Source organism: Symphalangus syndactylus, chromosome 18 (assembly GCF_028878055.3).
Source record: "Symphalangus syndactylus isolate Jambi chromosome 18, NHGRI_mSymSyn1-v2.1_pri, whole genome shotgun sequence".
NCBI classification, from domain to species: Eukaryota; Metazoa; Chordata; class Mammalia; order Primates; family Hylobatidae; genus Symphalangus; species Symphalangus syndactylus.
In genome coordinates this window covers 20,020,927-20,046,412 of record NC_072440.2, presented here as the reverse complement: position 1 = coordinate 20,046,412, position 25,486 = coordinate 20,020,927, and the positions used below count along the sequence as shown (strand labels likewise).

General features: G+C 37.8%; 1 protein-coding gene and 1 pseudogene across 6 annotated transcripts in view; one reads left to right on the top strand and one right to left on the bottom strand.

Moving 5' to 3' along the window:
- Nucleotides 1-678: 678 nt before the first annotated feature.
- Nucleotides 679-25,486, bottom strand: part of ENTHD1 (ENTH domain containing 1) — a 145,106-nt gene continuing 120,298 nt past the window's right edge. For 5 of the 6 annotated variants that reach the window (XM_063622935.1, XM_063622933.1, XM_055251947.2 and 2 more), the window contains 2 exons: nt 22,899-23,285; nt 679-1,915 (listed from right to left, as the gene is read on the bottom strand). In XM_063622935.1, coding sequence (XP_063479005.1) covers nt 1,311-1,915; nt 22,899-23,285 — 992 coding nt within the window. In that variant the 3' untranslated portion in view covers nt 679-1,310. The remainder of the gene's footprint in view (nt 1,916-22,898; nt 23,286-25,486) is intronic. The other variant, XM_063622936.1, reaches the window with a different exon arrangement.
- LOC129468480 (mitochondrial fission regulator 2-like) lies at nt 7,583-8,945 on the top strand (annotated as a pseudogene).

Genomic DNA, 25,486 nt, shown 5'->3' with positions numbered 1-25,486 from the left:
TGGGATTACAGGTGCCCGCCACCATGCCTGGCTAATTTTTTTTTGTATTTTTAGTAGAGACAGGATTTCACCATCTTGCCCAGGCTGGTCTTGAACTCCTGACCTCGTGATCCGCCTGCCTTGGCCTCCCAAAGTGCTGGTATTACGGATGTGAGCTACCACGCCAGGTCTCTTACAGTGGTTTTTAAGAACCTATGTCATCTGTCATCTTTGCTCAATGACCTTGAACTCCGTCTACTCTCCCCTTTGCTCACTTCACTCCAGCCACACCAGCTTTCTTGCCATTCTTCAACCACGCCAAATTCCTCCAGCGTTAAGGTCTTTTCACTGACAATTCCTTTATCTCCTATTCCAGTCTGCACAATGAAAACCAGTTTCAATTTGTCTGGGAGCAGGACCCTGGCATTAGTATATTTTTAAAATGTTTCATATGTCTTCAAAATAATCAGGAGTATTTTAGCCTTGAGCTGGTAATTGTTGAAACTGAGTGATGGGCACATGGAGCCCCTTACACGATTCTCTCAGACAAATATAAAACAAAAGAAAAGCTGTGGTGATTCCAGTGTGCAGCAGGGTTGGGAATCACTGGCCTGTAATCCCCAAACTGGATTGTTTTGCCCATAAATAACTGAGACATTTCTATTTGAAAGGCTGTCTTAATGAATTAAAAATATACACAGAAGATGAAAAATATCAAATTTATTTTCTGAAGTAGAATAATCGGATGCATTTGAATTCACTTTGCAATATACATTGACAGTAAAAACATTTGCCCCATGTCCTTCTTATTTCCATTTAACTCCTAACACTAGCATCTGGAAGAAAGAAAAGATTTCTGGCCCTTGGTTTGCAGAACCTAAAACTTGCAAAAGAGTGTGTGAAATGTATACCCCCAAACTCGATCCTCCTAGGTCACCTCAGAGGCTTGTTAACAAGCTCCATACAGTTGAAAGATAAAGAGCTTCTTCCTGACTCCTTATCCAAAAGTTCTTGAATAGTCATTTGCAGTTTGAGGTCTTACCACAATTTTCACTAATGCTTAACCCATTTGACGTACAGAGCATGAAAGAACGAAATTCTCTTCTGTTTCAAATGAACTAATATCTAAATCTGAAATTATCAAAGGTGACATCTTTCCCTTTTAAAAAATAAACCACCCAAATGAAATTATTAGTTTGAAAGACACACCTGACAAGGAAAAATTAAACCATCACCTTTTTTGCCATAGTAATATGAATTTATACAATGCTAACTTAAGTCTTGGGGAAGTGGAACCACACGAGTTCTATCAAAAATGGATATTGTGATGATTAGATCTGATCTAAGCCCCCCTCAGAAGACTGGGGGACCTGCGAAGACTGGCTTATTTGTGAACTATTCAGACTCATGCTCATCAAGTGGTTATTGATGACATTAAGTTCTTGGATCACTGTGCTCAGATCTTCATGTAATCTAGTGATCGCACATTTTACCTCCCTTAAAAGAACACTAATGGAATTCTTTGCTTCAGGTTCCCGGGGGAAGTCTTTGGTTGACTGAAAACCAGAACAGGACGCAGGGATGAACTGGTCTACATTTTGGGTGGAAAACTCTCCCCCATGACTACTAGAAATATGACTTATATTCTTTTTAGCAGAATCAGAGTTATTTGGAAGAATTCCCAGTAGATTGAGGCTATCATTTTCCTCTACATCAGAAGACACTGGGCCCCTGGAAGCAAAGGAGTGATGCAGCTTGGCTGTCTTATCTTCATCTTTAAAGGAGGTAGAAGACAACTGTTGATGGGACAAAGTCCAGAAGGAAGGTCTGGCCAGAATTGGGGATAAGAGATGAGCTGACTTCTCTGGAGAGGCTAGATCAGGAGATGACATGGATGAAGGAGAAAAGGAAGATGCTCCCTCAGAGGCAGTTGAAACTAAAATGTGTAAATGAGAGAAAAAAGATTTATGCAACATACAAATGAGAGTAATAGCTAAAATAATTTTATAATGTAAAAGCTTATCTGGAAGGGCTCAACATAAATAAACTGCTTAGAATTTTAAATGTTAACTATTCATAATAAGCTTAAAAAACCCAAAGCAGGAAACTAAGAAAATATACAGATGTATTATATATCAATAATACCATGGAAATGAAACTAAAATAGAATTATCAATATTCATCTTGACTCATCTTGACTCAAACCCTGCCCAACATATTTTTACACTAAACTTAATCAGAGAGAGCAGAAAAGTATTAAACCCTATTCTACTGACTGCCAGCATTTTAAGTTGGTATTTAAAGTAGAAAGTGTGAGAAACCTGTAACAGATTCCTTCAACTTTTTAATTTTTTTTTCCTGTAGAGATTATTATGGCAAAATGAACTACCAACTACAAGTACCCAAAAGTTAGTGAAATAAATATTTTTCTCTCTATAGTGAAATATAATCAAGACTGAAGTCCAACGCATCTGAAATCTAGAACACTTTAGCACATGTATATAATCATTTTTTTTCTCACCAAGAAACTATAAGTGAAGTAAAAAGCATTCTAAGCCTTTTTTTCCCCCATAAAATTACATACTTAGGAAAGTTTTTACTTCCTTTCTGGCAAAATCATATTAAATCTCCCACACTTCATTCTAAATCATTATTTCCCAAACTTTTCTGAGAAACACTGTGTTCCTTCAGATGTTAGAAGATGTTTTGTAAAAACAGGCTTCATAGTCAATACACCTTGGCAGTTGCATACTGTGCTTCCCAAAAGGAGATTAACAATGTCCATCAGTGCATCTAAAGTTCTGAGAAATCTTCGGTAATTTATTCAAGTGTCTTCCAAGCTTTCTTAAACATGGAACTTTTTTCTCTTCTTCCTGGAATATCTATTTACATTCACTTATGATATGTGATACAAATTGGTGGAATCCAGTTCTAAACTCTTTGCAACAAACTCTGAACTTGCTACTTAAAAAAAAATTTCATTGTAAGTCACAGAAGAGGGAAATTGATGCTTACTAATGAGAACACATGGCTTATTTTTCTACATTATTTTATTTTGCTTTACATATTCATGCCCCTTCTAAGCTAAATTGGACCTCCTGTAAAAACTATGGCCAGGGCAGGCAGCTTCTATTTTTTGCTTCAAAGCTTTCCATGGCCTATCTCCAGTTCTCAGGAAAAATTCCAATCACAAAACTTTTTTTGGGGATGAAATATATTCTCAGCCGATGCAGCAGCAGGGACATGAAAAGGAAAGCAGGAACTTCATCAGCACACGGTCAAGAAAAGCCAAGAACAGTTAGGAATCTAGGTCAGGCTAATTGAGACAGACTATCTTTGGATTAAAAAGGTGGAAAGATGGTAGTGGGCATGTTAATGACGATAGCCATGAGAAGTAAACGTTTTGAGAACCTGCATGTCTGAAAATGTCTGTACTCTACTTTTAGGCTTAATGATAGTTTGGTTAAAGAATTCTAGGTCAGAAATCCTTCTTTCAGAATTTTGAAGGCCATATTTCACTGTCTTCTTGTTTCTAGTATTGCTGTTCAGGGGTTGGAGCCATTCGAATTCTTATTCATTGCATGTAACCTGTTTTATCTCTGAAGCATTACAGAATTTCCTCTTTGTTTCAGAGGGTTTGGAAGCTTCTCAGTGATGTGCCCTGAAGTGAGACTATTTTCACTCACTGAGGTCAACTCAGTCAGGCAACCTATTTCCTTCAGCCTCAGAAAATTATTCTAAATGATTTAATCACTTATTTTCTCCCTGTGTTTTCTCTGTTGTCTCTTTCAGAACCTCCTCTTGTCAGATGTTAGATCTCTTGGACTAGTCTTCTAATTTTCTTACTTTGCTTTCCCATTTTCCCCACCTCCGTCTTTTTGCTTTACTTCCATGTAGATTTTATCAGCTTTAGCTTCCAATCCTCTCATTGACTTCTTATATTTCTGCTATTATATTTTTAAATTTCCAAGAGCTCTTTTTTTTGGTTTTCAGAAATTCTTTTTGTAATGTCTTGTTCTTGTTTCATATACTGTATTCTCTTATTTCTTTGAGGATAATAAGCTTCTTTGAAAAAGTTTTCCTTTCCCTTCATAGTGTATGTTTCCTCAAAATTATTTTTCTTTGTTTTCGTTTCAATGTTTTATATTCAGATGTTGGTACCCCTTGCTGTCTGCTTATGTTTAAGTGTGGAGGATTAAAAGTTGAAAGGAACTTTGAGTGTGTGTATGGCACTTGTCAACTTTGAGCTTCAGTGAATAGTCATTTGTTGGGGAACCACTAATGTCAGTATCTTTAGTTCTTTCCTCTAGGCCAGTTAGGTTCTAGGAAAAAAGTTGTCCTATCTCCTACCTAGAGGGTAAAGGTCTAGCTATCAGGGTGCTGGGAGGCCAGCAGGGGGAGGGAGCTGCAGCATTTAGCATGTGGTTTACATATCATCACATAATCCTGTGGTTTTGGTGACAGTGCCCACACTTGTAACTCTACCTAGCATCCCTCATTTCAGAGACCTTCCATCTGCCCTCTCCAGAAAACAAATCTTCAGACTCTGCCACGGGTTGCAGAGGTAGGTGGGTATTCATGGTAATTGTTCACCTGTCTAAGGACTTAACCACTTTTCAAATGCCTGTTTTTTTTTTCTTTTTTTAGAAACAGGACCTTGCTCTGTCACCCAGACTGGAGTGCAGTGGTGCAGTCATGACTCACTACAGCCTCAACCTGGGCTCAAGTGATCCTCCCGCCTCAGCCTTCCTAGTAGCTGAGACTACAGGTGTGGGCCACCAATGCCTGGCTCTTTTCTTGAATTTTTTGTAGAGAAGGGGTCTTGCTACATTGCCAAGGCTGGTCTCAAACTCCTGGCCTCAGGTGATCCTCACTCCTCAGCCTCCCGAAGCTGGGATTACCTCTGTGAGCCACTGTGCCTGGCCCCCTCAAATAGTTGTTTTTAAATTCTCTTTGTTTAGCACCAGATGGAGTAGGTTTTATAACCCCGTTTTAAATATGAGGCAAAGGAATCTGAAAGAGGCTAAAAATCTTTCCCAAGACCACAAGGCTAGAAAAGGGCAAAGATGAGATTCAAATTCAAGTTTCTCTGATGTCACAGAATATGATCTTAATCACAATTCTATACTTCCACACAATTCTATTACATTAGAATTATTTTTACTGTATTATAGAATTATGTTAAATTTTGAGTAGAAAATTTAGAAGGCAGGTAACCAGGACAGTGAGGGGACTTGACATCTTATCTATAAGAAATAGTTGATGGATATGCTAATCTTTACCCAAAAAGAGATGGTAGAAGGATGAGAGGCTATATCTAATTATTTGAAGACAATCAGAAAACCTGAATAATAATACCTTCCATTACTCATAGTTTGCAGGAGCTGGAACTGGGATCAACAGGTAGAACTTACAGAAAACAGATTTTAACCCACTTAATTAAAAAAAAATATCTCATTGTCATGGTTCTTCACACACAAAAATAATAATGGTGAGTGATGCTCAGAGCTCATGCACAGCCTGAAAAACCATTTGGTAGGGATATTTGAGGCAAGATCGGTGCATCACTTTACAGAACTTACCTATTCTTGATGAGATTCTAGGACCCAGCTGGGCATGGTGGCTCACACCTGTAATCCCAGCACTTTCGGAGGTCGAGGTGGGAGGATAGCTTGGGCCCAGGAATTTGAGAACAGCCTGAGCAACATGGCGAAACCCCTTCTCTACAAAAAGTACAAAAATTAGTTGGGCATGGTGGCGTGTACCTGTGGTCCCACCTACTTGGGAGACTAAAGTGGGAGGACCACCTGAGCCTGGGAGTTTGAGGCTGCAGTGAGCCGTGGTCATGCCAGGGCACTCCAACCTGGGCAAAAGGGTGAGACCCTGTCTCCAAAAAAAAAAAAAAAAAAAAAAAAAAGATTCTAGGACTCAAAACATATCTGTTAAAGTACTAAGAAAAGACTCTAGAAATAGAATTTGAGTTCCTTCTAGTCAGAAAGAATAACTTAATAAGAAACATTTTAAGTAGGCTAAGACGGAAATAATATTTGAGTCAAATATTAATATCATGTGTTTTGTTTTTTTTTTTTTTTTTTTTTTTTGAGACAGAGTCTCACTGTCGCCCAGGCTGGAGTGCAGTGGTGCAATCTCGGCTCACTGGCTCACTGCAAGCTCCACCTTCCGGGTTCACACCGTTCTTCTGCCTCTGCCTGCCGAGTAGCTGGGACTACAGGTGCCTGCCACCACGCCTGGCTAATTTTTTTTTGTATTTTTAGTAGAGACAGGGTTTCACTGTGTTAGCCAGGATGGTCTCAATCTCCTGACCTTGTGATCTGCCCGCCTCGGCCTCCTAAAGTGCTGAGATTACTGGCGTGAGCCACTGAGCCTGGCCCCCATGTTATCGTATATATTTAAAGATACACAGTTAGGTTAGTCACATATATATGCTGTGACTAAAAAACCTGGTATTTAACTTGATGCCAGTGGTTCTCAAAATGTGACTGCAGTAGCATCACCTGGGAATTTGTCAGTAATGAATTTCTTGGGTTCCAGATCTACTAAATCAGAAACTGGGGGGTTGGGCCCAGAAAACTAAGTTGTAACAAGCTGCCAGGTGTTTCTGAGGTATGCTAAAGTCTGGGACCCACTGCTTTCTACTATTTAGCCACCTTTCTTTTGCCTTATGACTACAACTGCTGACGAAATCGCTTATCATTGTTTACAGTTTTGCAGCTTTGAGTCATAGGCTACATGATGCTTTTGCTTATAAAAAGCCGCTTCATCTATAATTGCCGCATATCAATTTACTTTTGTTTCCAAACATTCCACAGCTGTACACATACTTCAAGCTGCTCTCCAGGGTGCATCCTCACTGCCCATTTAGTTCTCCTGACCAGGCTCACTACAGAAGTTATTTGGGTCTCTTGTTAACATTCACACAGTCTACTCAGCAGAACCGAAATAAGCTACAATAAATCGCTGTATTTTAAAATCTCATTGTGTGATATACGCACACCAATTAATGTTGGGCTTGCTTGAAGACAGCCCTGATAAAATTATTCCAAATGCTGATGTGTTAACTTTAACTTATTATACTCATAAATAATATCGGACCAGTTAATCGTGATATTAAAACTTTCCATTTTAAAAGCATTTAGAACTGTGCTGCAAAAATAAAATGAGAAATTTCTAGAAATAATTAAAAACTCTTATGAGCTAGAGATATAATTCTGTAAGCAGAAGGGCTTTGGTCAACTAAACACTTTAAATAGTTCACTGTAAAACAGAGAAGTTTTTGTCATTCTCCAATTCACCTCTTTCAGTCTTCCTAGCTGATATACAATGTCTGTCAAGTTAACTATATACAAATTAAAATATTCTGATTTTGTTCCATGGTTTGAAATGTAACACTGAGTGGTCCTGTCCTCGGGACCAGTGATAGGTTGGCTGGGAACAGGAGGAGGCAACCATGCCTCCTAGGGAGTTACCCTGGCTGAGCGAGGGGTGCCAGGGCTGGGCACCAGGTTGATCTCACACCCCTCAGTGAGGTCATCGTTACTGCCTGTGGCCTGCAAGCCAAGGTGTGCGAGCAGACACCAGGTCGATGTCTGCGTACTCCTCGACCAGGATCAGCGCCTCTTCAATGGAGGATTCTGAGACAGGATTCGTAATGCCCTCCATTTGCCATTCTGGTAGTTGCTGGAAGGCCAGCTTCAGAGAAAGGTACCAGGAAACTGACAATGCTTCCTTGAATTGGCTTCTGTATTTGCTTCATCAGGGTCTCTCATAGTGAATATTCTGGCGTTCCTACAGATCAGGTTTTGCTGATTTGGGAAAATAAAGACTATGGATCAACTAAGAATACTGTTCATATTAATGAGAAAATACTTCTGTTAGAACCTTGTTGAAGGCACAATTTTGAGTTGATCCAGTTCTCGAACTCTATAGACTCTGATAATTCTGGATCTATTGTTCCATCTTTTGCTGATACTTTGTGTGTGGCAAATGTCGAGGAAGCCAGTTTTATCAGATTTCAAAATAGTATATGGAAAAATGAAGAGAAAATGGAATGTGTCCATCCTTTGCAACTAGTTTGGGATCCACTGTCATCTGCTCTGAAACACAACAAACCAGTGAAAAATGATCTGCTTGTAAATGAAGCTGCAATTAAAAAAAAATAGGTGCCCTTGAAGATGGGCTAACTTTTCTTCACTCTCAGATTCCTGCAATTGTGGAAATGCAGGAACTGAAAAACAGTACAAATTCTAGTTCCTTTGGCTTGAATGATGGGCCCATTAGTTTGGGACAAATGCCATCATCAGGGGCTGTTCAGCTGAGTGGGGAGTCACACATATATATTTGTTCTTTACTGCATTTATACTCTGTTCCTTTGTAGAGTGTATAATGAGCCTTAACATAATAAAAATCAGTTTCCAAGTTCAATGCTTTCTTCTCCTCCTCCACTACCACTTCCTCCTCAGTTTTCTTCTCTCTAGCTTCCATGTTTTCTTCCCATACAACTAGGATCTAATAATATTTGTGACTCAGATAATCCAGCTACTGAAATGAACAAACGGCACCCAGGTGCTAGTATAGTCATCATCCAAAAAGCCACAGAAATAAAGATGTTCTAAACATGTTGGATGTTCTAGAGGACATAAATAAAGTAAAGCTCTGTGCAATTGAACAGTCACCTGGTGGCAGACCCATTCATAAGAGGAAAATATTCATATTGGGATCTGGTGTCTTTAACGTCTCATGCACTTAAGCAGAAATTTGCATTTCAAAAAGATGATTCATTTGAGAAAGAAAATAGATCTTAGGAGCCTTCTCCATTTTCTTGTCCAGAAACTTCAACGTTTGGACATCACATTTCTCAGTCAGAAGGACAGTGAACTAAGGAAGAACTGATAAGCACAAAGGCTGTTGACCAAGGTATCAGCAACAAAAGCTGTGTCTACACTTAGAAGGAGAGAGCACAGAAAATGTCAGCCTGTCTTCCACTACACTTTAAAGGATCTTCTCTTCTGTCAAGTGAAGTTAAACAAAGTCTGCATACTGCAATGTATTAGTGGAGAGGTCTGAAAAGCCTTGATTCTTAAGAAGACTTGTCTCTGGTTTTGGAAGATCCAGCAATTAACTGGCTACTGATGATAATTAGATGTACGGATGTTTTTTTCTTGCATGTTAATATAATTAAAAGCTGAATACATACTTTGAATAATTTTTCTAAGCAATTATGACTTCCTAAGAAGTCATAGGCTTAAAAGCCTTTGAATCTTTTAAAAATTGGTACTGACCTGGTTTACTTGGCTTCCAGCAATTTGGAGATTTTCAAAGAGGACAAAATTAAACTTTCTTCATTAAGACAGTCATAGTTTGAATCACATAGGTTGAGTGTTCTAAAACTTCTTGCTGAGATAATAAATTATTTGTAGAAACTGATTTTGACTGTTAAAAGTAGAAGTATTTAAAGAATCTTGACAAGTTTTGTCCATACTTGCTATGTAAAAGTGTATGCCTGTCATTTTGGCTTCCTTTGTCCTTTACTACATTTATACTCTGTTCTTTTGTAGAGTGTATAATAAATGAGCCTTAAAAAATAAAAATGTAACATTTTACACAAATGTTTGTGGCAGCATTATTTGTAATAGCCAAAAGCATATCTATTTCTATAGAATAGAGAAAGCTTTATTTCTCTCTTTCTATAGAAGAGAGACAGATCTCTATAGAAGAGGCAGAGAGAAACAGATATACTTTTTGGTATCCTATATACTATATACTTTTTGGTATACTATATACTATATTCTATTTTTCTATCTATCTGTATCTATATATATCTTGTTACAATGGAATTAGCCATAAAAAGCAATGAAGTACTGATATATGTTACAACATGGATGAATCTTGAAAATATTAGGCTAAGTAAAATAAGCCAGACACAAAAGGCCACATATTTCATGATTCCATTTCTATGAAATGTTTAGAATAGGCAAATACATAGAGACAACAAGATCTGTGGCTGACGGTAGTTAGAGGGAGGGAAGAATGGGGAGTGACTGCTAATGAGTGTAGGACTTCTAGCCGGTGATAAAAGTGTTTCTGAATTAGTGGTGATGACTTCACAACTAAGAATACACTAAAAGCTACTAAATCATACATTTTAAAAGGATGCATTTTATGGTATATTAGATTTCAATTTTTGAAAAGTGTAACATTTGGAAATTTAATGTCATTATAAATATGCTACATAGAATAATAGATTTAGGAAAACTCTTAATCACTTATGCTAAATTTTTATTGGGAAAATTGGATTAAAGATGAGTTTTCTCACTTACCTATAAAGTATAAAGTATAAGCTTTGAAAATTAAATAGGTGTGGTTTTTTGCCTGTGAAACAGCAGGCAGGAGACGTATACTACAAGAGTTGCTGGGGCTACCTCCCTGGAGGGGTGATGAAGGCTGCCTTCAACTCTACTCTGCACGGTGCTTCTGAGCCAGCCTGAGCAGTAACTCAGGCTTTGCCAAGACACTTTGGAGAACTGTTTTCTACCATTTTCCTCAATTTCTGGCTCTGAAGCCTTTTACAGACAAAAAGGAAAAGTGCATGGTTAATGGGTCTTGTGTGTGTGTGTGTCAAGTTCGATTCCTTTCACTTTCAAAGGTAGACTGAAAAACAGGTATCTAGAACAACTACTAGTGAAGACCATGGTAAAAAAAACGAAGCCAATTGGATAGGAAAAAAGGATGAAGGCAGTCACAACGCCTACCACTATCCAATACGAGAAAGTGTAGAATACTGAATTTTTTCCTCCAAAAAAATTAGAAAGCCAAGACCAGTGTAGCTGAACATACTTACTATAAATGTGGCTTATGAGAATATAATGAAGGCTGTCTGCCACCATTTCTAGCTTCCAAGAATCTACTAGCTTCCTCCTTCTCTTTTTGTGTACATGATCAAGTATCTAATAACTTGAAAGAATAGTTTGAGCTCCAGATAAATAACTTAAAATTTAAACTGAGGGGAAGAAATGAGCTGTTCCAAGAACAGAGTTATTTAGTATCAAGATCAAATGAGGTTGCAGCAGCAAATACATCCCTCTCGTTTGGTATAAATATTAAGGTGTATTAGGTGGCTGCCTTCACTTTCCTGATAGTTGAGATCCACTAAAATATGAGCATGCAAGAATTTTTAAATTTTCCTAACTCATTATCTCCGAAAAGGTTATAATACCAGACCTGGACCCTTCATATAAACAGATACTTCTTAAAACAAAACTGGAACACAGACACTATCTTCTCTATTCTCCGTCACCCTGAGTGACACCAATGTCCATGGAGACTAGCCATCCATCCTGGCCTCACTGTTTCTTGAATTCCTCACCACAATGACCTTCAGCCATTCCTCTGAGTAGTCCCTAGAACATGTCATCACTCAGGACTGCCCTCCTCTGAAACCTGTTTTCCAAAATTACTTTTCTTCTCGCTTACTTCCAGCTCTCGCATTCTTTTTAACGTATTGATACTTTGGCCTCACTGAGAGAACAGATGCAACGAAAATCCTCTTATTTTCTCCCAATCTATCAACGCCCGCCTGGCTTTGCCTCCTTTCTTAACCAGTCTAGATCCCCATTCTCCATCCCTTCAACCACTTTCTTACCACTCCCTTGCTGCCATGTATTCTGCCTTACCTGCTAACTTGTAATCCAGGGGTCAGCAAACTATTTTTGTAAAGGACCAGATAGCAAATATTTTGGGCTTTGTGGGACATATAGTCTCTGTGGCAATTATTCAACTCTGCCTGTTGCAGCACAAAAACAGCAAATTAGCATGGTTGTATTCTAATAAAACTTTATTTACCAAACAGGCAGTGAGCCGGATTTGGCCCAGAGGCCGTAGTTTGCCACCCACTCCCCTAATTCTATTTTGATTTAAATATCCACCATTTTCATTCCTGTGTCCAGGCTGCTCGGTCCTACTGGAGAAAACCACAGGCCTCTGCACACAAGGGTGGCACCAATCACGCTCTCCCAGCGTCTTGCCAGCTCCTCCTTCTATTCTCTACAGTGTCTGTTCTAAACCTAAGCATTCTCTTCATGGTCCCTATACCACTCCACATCCCTCAGGCTTGGCAGGCGACCTCTGATGAGAAGAAACTGAGTCCATTACTCACAGTGTGTGGCACACAAAGGCTCAATGCATCTTATTTGTTAAAAATAACAAGCAGTAACAACAAACCCTTCCCTCACATCTGACACATCCTTTTTCCTCCTTCCTTACAGGCCCTCCAGATGGGGTGAGTCTCTTTCTTTCTGGATTCTTGACTCTAGCTCACCTCTCTCAGATTGTGATCCACCTAAGGCTCCTGGCTATCTCCCTCTACCTCACCCTCTGTTGTCTAACACCTCTCACCTGGTTTCCTACAACAGCCTTTGAAGTGTTCCTCACCTCCAGTTTCACTGGCCAGATCAGCATTTCGCATTCCTAAAACAAGGTCATTAGCCTAGCTTAAGACCTTTAGTGACCAGCACTGTCTTCAAATTAAAGTCCAAATTTCTTAACCTGGAACACATAGCTCCTATCATCTGTCTGGCTTAGTTTTCCAGTGTTTTCTTCTACCGCTTCTTCATGTACACTTTCCACTTCTGCTTTACTAAGCTGCCTTTGGTTCACTTATTAAATCCTGAATACTGACTATGTGCAAGCCACTGTGTTTGCTGCTGGGGATGCAATAAGAAACTGGGCAGACATGGTCTCTTCCTCATGAAGATGACATTTCAGTTGGGAAGAAATATTAATATATTAAATAACTTAGTACATATGCAGTCAACTAGAATGACAGTGTGACGAGGATAATTATAGGGTACTAAGATAGCATCTGGTTAGGGGGATTTGAAGTACCCTAGGAGGCCAGGAAATCTTAAAGAAGTGATGTTTGAGCTGACCTGAAGGATGAGTAGGAGTGAACCAGGGGAAGGGGTGGGCCAGGAGTGTTCTGGTCAGAAGGAACAACCATGGTGAAGCAAGACGGTTTATCTGACAAATTGAGAAAATATCGGGCTGGTTAGAGAGGCAGAAGCTAAGCTTCCCAGGGCTTTAAGAACATGGTGATCAGTCCACTGTTTAAGTTGGGGAGTACTAGTGGTCAGACTACTCCAGCTGCTTGATGGAGAACTGGAGCTCCCCAGAATCTCTTTGCTTGGTTATAATTCTGTATATTCCTTTGCTTGGAATGCCCTTTCTGGAAGGATAGGCATTTACTTGTTCCTGAGCATAAAATGAGAAACTCCTGGGTACTTTTGGAAACAACTAGAGAGGATTTTGAGGGTTAGGATGGGACTGAGGTTCTACAGTTCTAAAGGTGGAATTAAAAATATGTACACTTGAATAACAATAGCAAATTTTATATTACACTTATCCTATCACCAGGTTCCACCCTACATGCTTTGCATTTGTAAATTTATTAAATCCCCACAATATCTCAATGTGGTAGCTCCATCATTATCTTTGTTCTATAGATGAAGATGCTGACCTGCAAGAGGTCAGGTTTCTTGCCTAAGGTTGCACATTTAGTGGTTGGGCTGGGATTGTGATCCCAGGCAATCTCACTCCAGAGCCTGTGCTATCAGCAACGATGCTATTCATCCAAGCAGGAGCCCAGCTTGAATTTATGGTGAGGTTTAAAGGAACATTCGATTTATTCTCCAATCTCCCTCTAGGACTGGGAGCTTTGCCATCCTCTCCTATCAGGCTCATGCTGCCTCTTCTGAGGATCTAGGCAACTTTCAAATTGTGGCCCTCAGTCATGGAGCCAAGCCATGTTCTGACCAATTCTGAAATAATTTGGCCTTAATTTATCAACAGAGAAATACTGTATTTCACCCTATTAAGAATTTGTTAAACCTATCAGTGTCTCTGTCTCTCTCTCTCTCACACACACACACACACACACACACACACACACACACACATTTTTTCAGAGAGAGTCTCGCTCTGTCACCCAGGATGGAGTGTGGTGGCGTGATCTGGGCTCACTGCAACCTCTGCCTCCCAGGTTCAAGTGATTCTCCTGCCTCAGCCTCCTGAGTAGCTGGGATTACAGGCATGTCACCACGCCTGGCTAATTTTTGTATTTTTAGTAGACACAAGCTTTCACTATGTTGGCCAGGCTGGTCTTGAACTCCTGACCTCAAGTGATCCTCCTGCCTTGGCCTCCCAAAGTGCTGAGATTACAGGCATGAGCTACGGTGCCTGGTCACACACATATATTTTTACAAATCAATGTTAAAATATTATAGTTAAGCAATTACATAAGCAAGTTAAGTACCACAGCAATGATTGGAGGAAAATATTATTCTATTATTCAACCAATCACCTTACCTGATGTTCAAGAAATTTCAATCAGAGGGTCAATATTTCAACATTTATAAATGCTTTGAAGTATTTATAAAAATGATACAAAAATATATGTACTATAGAGACAATATCACACTATTTTGATTACTATAGCTTCACGGTAAGACTTGAAATTAGGTAGTAGGAGTCCTCCAACTTTGTTCTTTTGCTTTCAGGATTGTTTTGGCTATTCTAGATACTTTGTATTTCCGTTTAAATGTTAAGATTCAGCTTGTCAATTTCTACCAAAAAAAAAAAAAAAACCTTCTGGGACTGCATTGAATCTGCAGAGCTATTTGGAGAAAAATTACACCTTAACAATACTGAGTCTTCCAATCCATGAACATTGTGTATCTTCTCAACTTATTTAGGTCTTTAATTGCTCTCAGAAATGTTTCATAGTTTTCACTGCAAAGGTCTTACATATCTTTTGTTAAGTATTTTGTTTTTTAAAAATGATACTGTAAATGATACTGTTTTAATTGCAATTTCTAATTATTTATTATTGTTTATTGTTGTTTGTTTTTTGAGATAGGGTCTCACTCTGTTGCCCAGGCTGGAGTCCAGTGGTGCAATCATAGCTCACCACAGCTTTGAACTCCTGGGCTCAAGCGATCCTCCCACCTCAGCCTCCCAAGGAGCTGGGACCACAAGGTGTGCACCACCATGCCAGGCTAAATTTTAAAAAAATTAAAAATTTTCGACCAGGTGCAGTGGCCCATGCTTGCAATCTCAACACTTTGGGAGGCTGAGGCAGGTGGATCACTTGAGGTCAGGAGTTCGGGACCAGCCTGGTCAACATGGCGAAACCCCATCTCTACTAAAAATACAAAAATTAGCTGGGCATGGTGGTGCGTGCCTGTAATCCCAGCTACTCAGAAGGCTGAGGCAGGTGAATCACTTGAATCCAGGAGGTGGAGGTTGCAGTGAGCCAAGATCACCCCACTGCACTCCAGCTTGGGTGACAAAGCGAAACTCCATCTCAAAAAAAAAAAAAATTTAAAATTTAAAAAATACGGACAGGGTCTCCCTATGTTGCTGATATGGTTTAACTCTGTGTCCCCACCCAAATCTCATCTCGAATTGTATTCCCCACGTGTCAAGGGAGGGAGGTGACTGGATCATGGGGTGGTTTCCCCCATGCTGTTCTCATGATAGTGAGTGAATTCTCACGAGATCTGATGGTTTTATAAGTGTTTGACAGTTCCTCCTTCATACACTCTCTCTCCTACCACCTTGTGAAGAAGGTGCCTGCTTCTCCTTCCACCATGATTCTAAGTTTCCTGAGGCCTCCCCAGCCATGAGGAACTGTGAGTCAACTAAACTTCTTTCCTTTATAAATTACCTAGTCTTGATTATTTATAGCAGTGTGAAAACAGACTAATACAGTGTCCAGGTTGGGACAATACATTTTTTATGCTAACTTTGTACCCTGAAGTCTTGTTAAACTCGCCTACTAGGTCTAGTAGCCTGTCTGATAGACTCTTCGAGATCTTCCACACAGATAATCATATCATCTTCAAATAAAAATATTTTATTTCTTCCTTTCCAATACATATGCCTTTTATTTATTTTTCTGGCCTAACTGCACTGCCTAGGACCTCTAATACAATGTTGAATAAAAGCGGTGACAGCATCCATCCCTTCTTTGTTGCTGATCTGAGTGGTAATGCATTCAGTCTTTTATCATTAATTATGTCAGCAGTACATATTAGGGCTTTTTAAAAAACATTTTATTTATTTATTTATTTTGGAGACGGGGGTCTTGCTCTGTTGCCCAGGCTGGGGTGCAGTGGGACAATCATAGCTCGCTGCAGCCTCAAACTCTTGGGCTCAAGTGACCTTCCCACCTCAGCCTCCTGAAAAGCTGGGATTACAGGTGCATGCCACCATGCCTGGCTAATATTTTAAATTTTTTGTAGGGACAGGGTCTTGCTATGTTGACCAGTCTGATCTTGAACTCCTGGACTCAACTGATCCTCCTGCCTTGGCTTCCCAAAGTGCTGGGATTACAGGTGTGAGCCACCATATCTGGCCTAAAAAGTATACCCTTTAAAAATATATACCCTTTATCAGCTTGAGGGAAGTTCCCTCTTATTCATAGTTTGCTTACATTTTTTAAAGGTTGTAAATGAGTGTAGAATTTTGCCAAATGCTTTTCTGCATGAATCAAGATACTTTTATCATTTCCATCTGATTCGGTTAATATGGTAGATTACAGTTACAGATTTTTCAAATGTCAAACCAACCTTATAATTCTGGGAAAAATCCCACTTGATCATGATGTATTATTTTCTATGTTGCTGGATTTGATTTGCTAATATTTTATTAAGGCTTTCTACATTTGTGTAAATTTTTGAGGAATATTGGTCTATAATTTACTTTTCTTGAAATGTCTTTGTCAGATTTTGGCATTAGATTATGCTAGCTTCATAAAATGAGTTGGGTAGTCCTTCCTTTTCTACTTCCTGAAAAAATTGGCACATGATTATCATTACTTCTTTCTTAGAATTCACTAGTAAGACTATAGGGAACTGAGGTTTTCTCTGTGATGTGTTTTTGATAATATATGTATATGTGTGTGTGTGTATATGTGTGTATCTATACGTCTTTTTTCCCCAGCTTATTTGACAAACACAAAGGTCTTCTCAGGTCAGTTTTAGCCAGTTGTCATACCCATTTCAACTAAGGAATCAAATCTATTGCCATAATGTTGTTCATAATACTCTCATAATCTTTTGGTAATCTATAGGTTTTTTAGTTATATACTGTCTTTAATTCTTAGAATTGGTAATTTGTAATTATTATCTTTTTTTGATCAGTCTTAACAGGGGTTTATAAATTTTAACCTCTTTAAAGAGCCACCTTTAATCTGTTTTTATTTCATTTATTCCTATTTTTGTTGTTTACTTCCTTTTACTGACTTTAGGTTTAATTTGTTCCTTTTTTCCAAGCATCTTAAGTTAGAACCTTCTATTACTGATTTTTAAGGCATTCTTCCTTTCTTAAATAAGCATTTAAGGTTGTAATTTTCCCTCTAGCAATTTCCTACTAGTTTTAATGCATCTCACATTTTTTGATTTTCATTATCATTGTTTGAAATATTTTCTCATTTCTCTTCAGATTTCTTCTTTAACTCATAGATTATTTAGAAGCATATTGCTACATTTCCAAATATTTGGGGTTCTTCTATGTATTTCATTGTTACCAATTTCTAATTTAATTCTACTAGCCAGAGACCATACTTTTTAAAGAGTTTGATCTTTTGAAATTTATTGTTACTTTTTCTTTGTTTTCATACCGCACTTTATTTCAAAATACTTTTTGTTTTTAATGGTGCAGTATGTGTTCTTTCTTGGTGAATGTTCATTTTGCACTTGAAAAAGAATGTTAAAAAAAAGAAAAATAACGTATTCTGCAGTGGTTGGATGTTGTGATTTAGCGAGTTCAAGGAGGTTAATGTTTTTGAATAGTTATTCATACTTTCTACATATTCATGGATTTTTATGCCTAGTTCTATCAATTGCTGAGAAAAATAAAATCTCAAATTAAAACTGCAGATTTGTGTAATTTCTCCCTATAATTCTGTCAGTTTTTGCTTCATGTATTTTTGAAGTTCTTTTATTAGGTACATACACACGTTTAGCTGCTATATATCCCTCATGTTTTGGCGTATATATCAATATGAAATGTCCTTCTTTAGTAATAATCCTTGTCTTGAAGTCAATTTTGTCTGGTATTAATATAGCCACTCTCACTTTATTATGCTGCTTGCATAGGACATATTTTTAATTGTTTTACTTTCAATCAATTTATGTCTTTGCATTTAAAGCACTCCCCTCATAGATAGCATATAGTTGAGTCTTGCTTTTCTATCCAATCTGAAGTCTCTTCCTCTTAATTGGAAAGTTTATTCCACTTCCATTTAATGTAATTATTGAAATGCTTGGATTTAGGTCTTCTATTTTGCTATCTGCCTTCTATTTGTCTGTTTTTGTCCCTCCTTTCTTCTTTTGTGTTTATCGAATGTATTTTTACTATTCCATATTAATTCCTCAGTAGGACTTTGGCTATACCACTTTCCTTTTTACAAGTGTAATTAAATATGCATGCTTAACTTATCATGAGTTAATCATAGTTAATTTTGTACTATTTCATGTAAAATATAGAAATCTTTCAATGGTATAATTCCATGAACTTTCCATTCTTGGTGCTATGTTGCAATATGTATCTACATATGTTTTAAACCCCAAAATACGGTATTATAAGTTTTGCTTTAGTTACATGTACTTTTTAGTTAGAAGAAAAAATATGCATAGTATTTTATATTTATCCACATGTTTATCATTTCCAGTGCTCATCATTCTTTTCTATAGATTCAGGTAACTAGCGTAATTTCTCATTAGGCTGAAAATATTCCTTCAGTGTTTCTTGTAGTATGGATTCCCTGATGATCAGTTTTGATTCACTTGAATTAAGTCCTGTTTTCATCTTCATTTTTTTGGTCCTGCTAGATATAGAATTCTGGGTTAATAGGTTTTGTCATTTAACACTTACAAGACGACTTTTCATTGTCTCCTGGTATACACTGCTTATGATGAAAAATCAGGTGTCATTCATATTCTTGGTCCTCTGCATGTAATAATTTTTCTTGCTGCTTTCAAGATTTTGTCTCTGGAATTCAGCTTTCCAACTATGATGTGTGTAGACATAGTGCTTTTTTCTTTAATTCTGTTTGAAATTCATTGAGCATTTTGGATCTTAAAGTTTATTTCTTTCACACATTTGGAGAGGTTTGAACATTATCTTTTCAAATAATTTTTTCTGACCGTATGTCTTTTCCTCACCTTTTGGAACTCCAATTACATCAATGTCAGACTGCTTGACACTGTTTCACAAGACTGAGTCTCTCTGTTTCTTTTTCTTTAATCTTTTTCTTTCCATTTTTCAGATTAGATTATTTCTATTGATCTATTTTCAAATTCACTTGCTCTTTCTTTCATTTTTAATCTTTGCTAAGCCCTTCCAGTAAAATTTTCATTTCAATTATTTATCTTTCAGCTCCAGAACTTCCATTTAATTCCTTTTTACAGTTATTTGCCTGCTGAGATGCTCCTTTCTATTCAGTCGTTGTGAATACTTTAAGTTCTTAAATAGATTTGTAATAGCTGCTTTTAGAATTTGTCTGCTAATTGCAACACCTGGGTCATCTAAGGGTCAGTTTCTACTGACTCTTAATATCTTCATTACGACCCATATTTTCCTGTTTCTTCAAATGCCTAGTAATTTTTAAAATGTTATACTGGACATTTGGATGATACATTGTAAAGTGTCTGGATTCTGTGATACTCCTCTAAAGAGCACTGATTTTTGTTCTGGTTGGAAGATAACTTGCCTGGCCTTTTCAAACTGTCAGCCCTCCAGTAAGCAGAAGCTGAAGTCTCATCTCAGTTCTTTTGGCTTCCAGTAGGATTTTCTTTTCTGGTCAGACTCACTGGGGTCCCCCTATATGTATAGTTTAGTGGTCGGTCAAGAACTTGGGAAGAGTTTATACACAAATAATGAAGTTTGCCCCTTCTGAGTCTCCTTCTCTTTTAGGTTTTCATTCATAACTTTCCAGCTTCCCTGCCAGAACTGAACTTCCTTTTGACACTCCAGGCTATGCGGACTGAAGAGTACCCTCAGAATCTTAATTTCAGCTACTGTATTTTTCAGCTCTACAATTTTCATTTGATTTTTTTTTTTTTGACACAGGATCTCACTGTGTCACCCAGGTCACTCAGGCTAAAGCGCAGTGGCATGAGAATGGCTCACTGTAGCCTCAACCTCTTGGGCTCAAGTGATCCTCCTGCCTCAGCCTCCAGGGTAGCTAGGACTACAGGCACATGCCACCACATCTGGCTAATATATATATATTTTTTGTAGAGATGGGGTCTCCCTATGTTGCCCAGGCTTATCTTGAACTCCTAGCCTCAAAGCAATCTCCCTGCCTTAGCCTCCCAAAGTGCTGGGATTACAGGCACGAGTCACTGTACCAGGTCCATTTGATTTTTAAAATAGATACTAGTATTCTGATGAAATTCTTCATCTTTCCTGTATTCTTGATCATATTAATATTAATCATAATTTTAAAGTACCTATCTTATACATTCAGAATCTTGATTACTGTGGATCTGTTTCTGTTGTCTAATTTTCTCCTATATTTCTGGCCATTTTTTCATATCCTGGTATGCTTGGTGACTTTTTGTTGAAAGTCAAAATTTTTAATGAAAAATTTTAAGAGCTCTCTGGAAAGGATTGAACTGTCTTCTGGAAGGCAGATGGAATACAAGTCAATCACTTTGCTCTAGGTGAAATAGGTTTTATTAATAGTATTTGTGAGGGCTGCTCAACTTCTCGTTTTTCCTTACTCCTAGAGTACAGTCCTGAGGCCTAGGGTATAGCCTACCAGGGGTCCCAGTAGAAAGCCTGGAGTGTTTCCCATGGCTCCTCCCATTTGCTATATCCTGAACTCTGACATTTATTTCCTTGTATCATCAGAATCATCAGAATCTCTGCATAGCTCACTGGCCTCTTAGAAGCTGCTTCCCGTTTAGTTTCTTGGCATCTCATCCTGAACGCATGTAGCTTAGCAGTAGGCAAATGTTTCGAAATGACAGAGTTTTAGGATTTCTTCTCTGTGATTCCCTCCCTCTGGAATACGGGCCCTTCAAGTCTCTGACACCTTGAAAGCTCAAACTCCTACCGTGTCTCCCAAGCTCAGTGAGACTGTGGAAAGCCTACGCCTCTGATTTGTCTTCAGCTTCTATTATCTTGCTCTGAGAATTGGCAAATGACTCAAGGTGGGGAAACTAAGGTAACTGAAGGACTCATCTCAATTTCCTTCCTCCTGGGATCTTAACCTATTATGTATTTTCTACTTGGTTGTTTGATGATGACTTCAAACCAGCTTTTAATAATTTCCTAGATTTAATAATTATTTTTGGTAGTAGAATTAGACCAATACTATCTATTATAAGCAGACAAAAAAGTTCTCCTCGTTAGCCAGTTTTAGAGGAACTTCTTGCTAAATTTTAAGGGTACTTGGTACACTCACAGCGACCAAAAAGTATTTCAATGATCTTTTTGTGGTATTCATGAAATAAAAGAACCAAACGTATCAACTTCCCAGGGACAGCCAGGCACATAAGCCATCAGAGCCATCATAACCAGTACTAACAGGTTTCCACATCAGCAGTCTCAGAAGAAAAGTTAATTGGTTGACAAAACTGAGAATCAGTTTTACCACCTTTAGGCTATTCAATATCAAAAAAGTCTTGAAAGAGCACCAAGGAAAATCTTTTGTTACTCATTGACCTTACTAATACCGATATCAATTTCTTTAACTTCAACATGGTGGCTTCCGTTGTTTATATTTATATGTACTTTTGATCTGGGTTTGAGTCCGTTTAAAAGATTCACATTAAAATCTTTGTATTGGCCAGACACAGTGGATCATGCCTGTGATCCCAGAGTTTTGGGAGGCTGAGGCAGGAGGATCACTTGAGGCCAGGAGTTCAAGACCAACCTGGGCAACATAGCAAGACCCCACCTCCACACACAAAAAAATAAAATTAGCCAGGTGTGGTGGCATGCACCTGTAGTCCTAGCTACTTGGAAGGCTGAGGGGTGAAGGATTGCTTGAGCCCAGGAGTTTGAAGCTGCAGTGAGCTATGATTGCATTGATTGCAACAGAACAAGACCCTGTCTCTAATAAAAATAAATAAATTTAAAAAGCTTTATATTTATATGAGTTGGTTAGCACTATTATATGTAAGAGCCAATAAAACTACTACTTAGTCTTTGAAAAATTCATAAACAAAAAATTATTCTTTTACTAGTAAAGTAGAAAGCATAATTATATAATGGAGGATTTAGTAACTGAGAGCCAATAACCTGAAATCTCAACTGGCTTTATCCTTTATTACCCAGTCTAAACAATATTGCAACCTTCTTAATGTTTTTTATATATTTATAATATAAAAAATATATATAATATAAAAAAGACAAGATCCCCTGCCCCTTTTGTGCAATCAGTACACAGCCCTTTTTAAAAGGGCACACGTACACCCGTGTGCATGTGGGGGTGTGTGTATACACCAATATACATAATAACCAATTCTTTTTCATATAATCTCTTAATAAGTAACCTACATGTCTAACAGAAAGCACTTACTTCACGCTAGTTCCTTCTAATTTGGTCTGCACCAAAATTGCTCAGAACTTATGGTAATATATTCAACCAAGGACTCAGCACCCATGGTGATGAATTATCTATTAGCCCTTTAATAAAAGGGGTACTTTCCCAACTAAGAAGTATGTGTATGGCATGTACATTTTAATATCACTGATGAAGAGTGAAAGGAGGGAACCAAAAAAGGAGACAGAAAGCAGAGAAAAGTAAAATAATGCTTCAAAAGAGGTTTTTTGTTTTGTTTTTTTTTGTGTGTGTGTGTGTGGTTTTTTTTTTTTTTTGGTAGACTCACCCCGTGTGGTTGTCTTGAGGATTTTATCATCCATCTGAATGCTGGGTTGTGCTGGTTTCTGGTAGGCCTTGTTGATTACAATCTCCTTCACTCGGTCAAATATTTTGAATGAGGGAGAGAGATACAGTGTTTCTACAGAGGCCTGGTTATGGAAAGTAGAATCTGACTTTGATACCCTTAAGTTGGGGCTGATAAACTCCTCTTTACTTGACCAACATGCTGGTAAAATTGTCAATGTTTTAAGACCTTCTGCAGCTGATTGCTTTTCTAAAGGTGTTTCCAAGAGGGTTTCTGTTACAGTATTTGTAAGAATACCATCTGATCTCTTGTCCAAACTCACATCTGTCTGCCCAGATGGACTATTTTCTGAGAGAGTAGGCACAGCATCTATAAAAGAACAAATAAGAACTATAATCAAAAAATAAAACTGAAAATACTCTATTTCAAATCTGTTACAATTTTAATAAATAGGATTTTTTAATGTCATAACAGAATTCTTTCCTATTTAGCCCTTCTGCTTTCTTACTATGCTTCTATATTCTGCCTATTTAAAGTACACCCAAGCTATAATTGACGCCTTAGTCATTTTGGTAGCTGCCTTTCCCTCTCTCCTCACTGAAGCACAAAGCAAGGAAAGCTTCAAATAACTTGTCTTTAAATATTTCTCCCTTCACCCACTTATCTGTCGCTGAAACCACCATATTTTTAGTACTTTCCAACTTTCATCTTTTTTACAAGATAAACTAGGGAAAATATGCCACATCATACTGGTCTATCCTTACAGAACCCTCAGCTACATTAAAAAAAAAAAAAAGAAAAAAAAAGCTTTCTCCCCAAAAATAAAGAATGTCTTCTTCCACACAGTTTCTATATACAAGGCACATTAAAGAAACTCAGTACTTTAGGTAGAAGCTTAATTTTAATAAATGCTTTGTCTATACGGAAGAAAGGAAACAATCTTTCAGAGCTGTTCTGACAATTAGTAAAATGTAAGTTCCACTGGGTTGGAGATCTTTGTCCATTCTAGTGGTTAATATCACCGAGGTACATAAAACAGTCCCTAGAATATAACAAACAATATTTATTACAAATAGAAAACACTGAAGGAATTGTAAGGAACTGAAACTTAAGGCGGGCCTGATCTAGGAATGTCTATTGCATCTAGGCATTATAGATCTGGTCCAAGTTTCTAGATGCAAATTGTTAGGAACACTCTCAGCACCACGGCTTGCTCTGTAACAGCTCCATCTGAACCGGGATATGAAAAGACAGACCGTTATTTTTATGAGGTTGTGTTCATGAAATGAGAAGCGTAATGAGGTAGAAGAGGGCCAAAGGAAGAGGCTATCTTTTGAAGCTCCCAAAAGAGGACACACAAATTGTGTGATTCACTATCGAGTGATTATACATCACAATGTATGTCATAAAATACTTCAGAATGCACATTTATATGCTATCCTCATCACTTTTGGGCTCTGAGTTATTAAAGAAAAGAAACTTTTCTTTGTCTTTATAAACCTTCCTTTTCATTTTCATCTGCAGTTGGAGGTTAGCCTTAGCAAAAAAACTGCTGGTATGTACCACAGAATTAAGACAGTTCAAGAAACTTATATTGCTACCTTCACCAGAAATTCCATTTTTCTTCCATCCTCTCATCTTTTAAAACTCAATTCAAGTATCACTTTCTCTTTAAAGCTTGCCCTGACTCTTTTCTTTCCTCACCTTATCCTATTATTGTCTATCTTCACATGTCCTGTTTGAAGCTCTGTGAGTAATTATAACACTTCATATCTCATTTATCTTGTCCCCTACCTGACAAAAGTCTCCTTGAGGAGACCTTACAAGGAGTCATCTTCGTGTCTCAGCACCTAACAGTGCCATTCCCAGAGGACAGGTTCAATGAATGTTCATTGGGTGCAAGGGAAACTGAAGCACAAAGATGAAAGAAAAAGTAACACCTTCATTTTTCTAAACTGAATATAGTTTAACTGCTTAATAATGATTAAAGGAAATAGGTAGATGAAAAGAACCTCTCCTAAAATATTCCTAATTTGCATATGACCGAATTATATTTAGATGATTGAAAGTCTGTTAAAAATACTAAATATAAGCCAGGCGCAGTGCCTGTAGTCCCAGCTACTGGGAGGCTGAGGTGGGAAAATCACTTGAGCCCAGGAGTTTGAGACCCACCTGGGCAACATTGTGAGACCCCATTTCTATGAAAAAAAAAAAAAAAAAAAAAAAAAAAGCCCAAACGAATATATTCCTAGTTGAATACTGGATTACTAGATTTATGGTATTTCAAAGTGACTTTGCATATCACCACATTTACATCAAAGCATTCATTAAAAGTGAATTTTAGTTAAATATTTTTCCATCGACTTTCATTTTACATGTGAGAAAAACAGGACAAAAATGTTTTGCTCTATATGTAATAAGATCATCTTAAAATTTAGCAATATTAAACTAGGACATTTCAGAATGACCAGAACTTTCTGATGAAAATATTCACAATACTTAATCTAAATCTCAAAATTGAGATGCATAAAGTTGTCTGTATGGCTGCCATTTTAAGGTTTAGTAAAAAA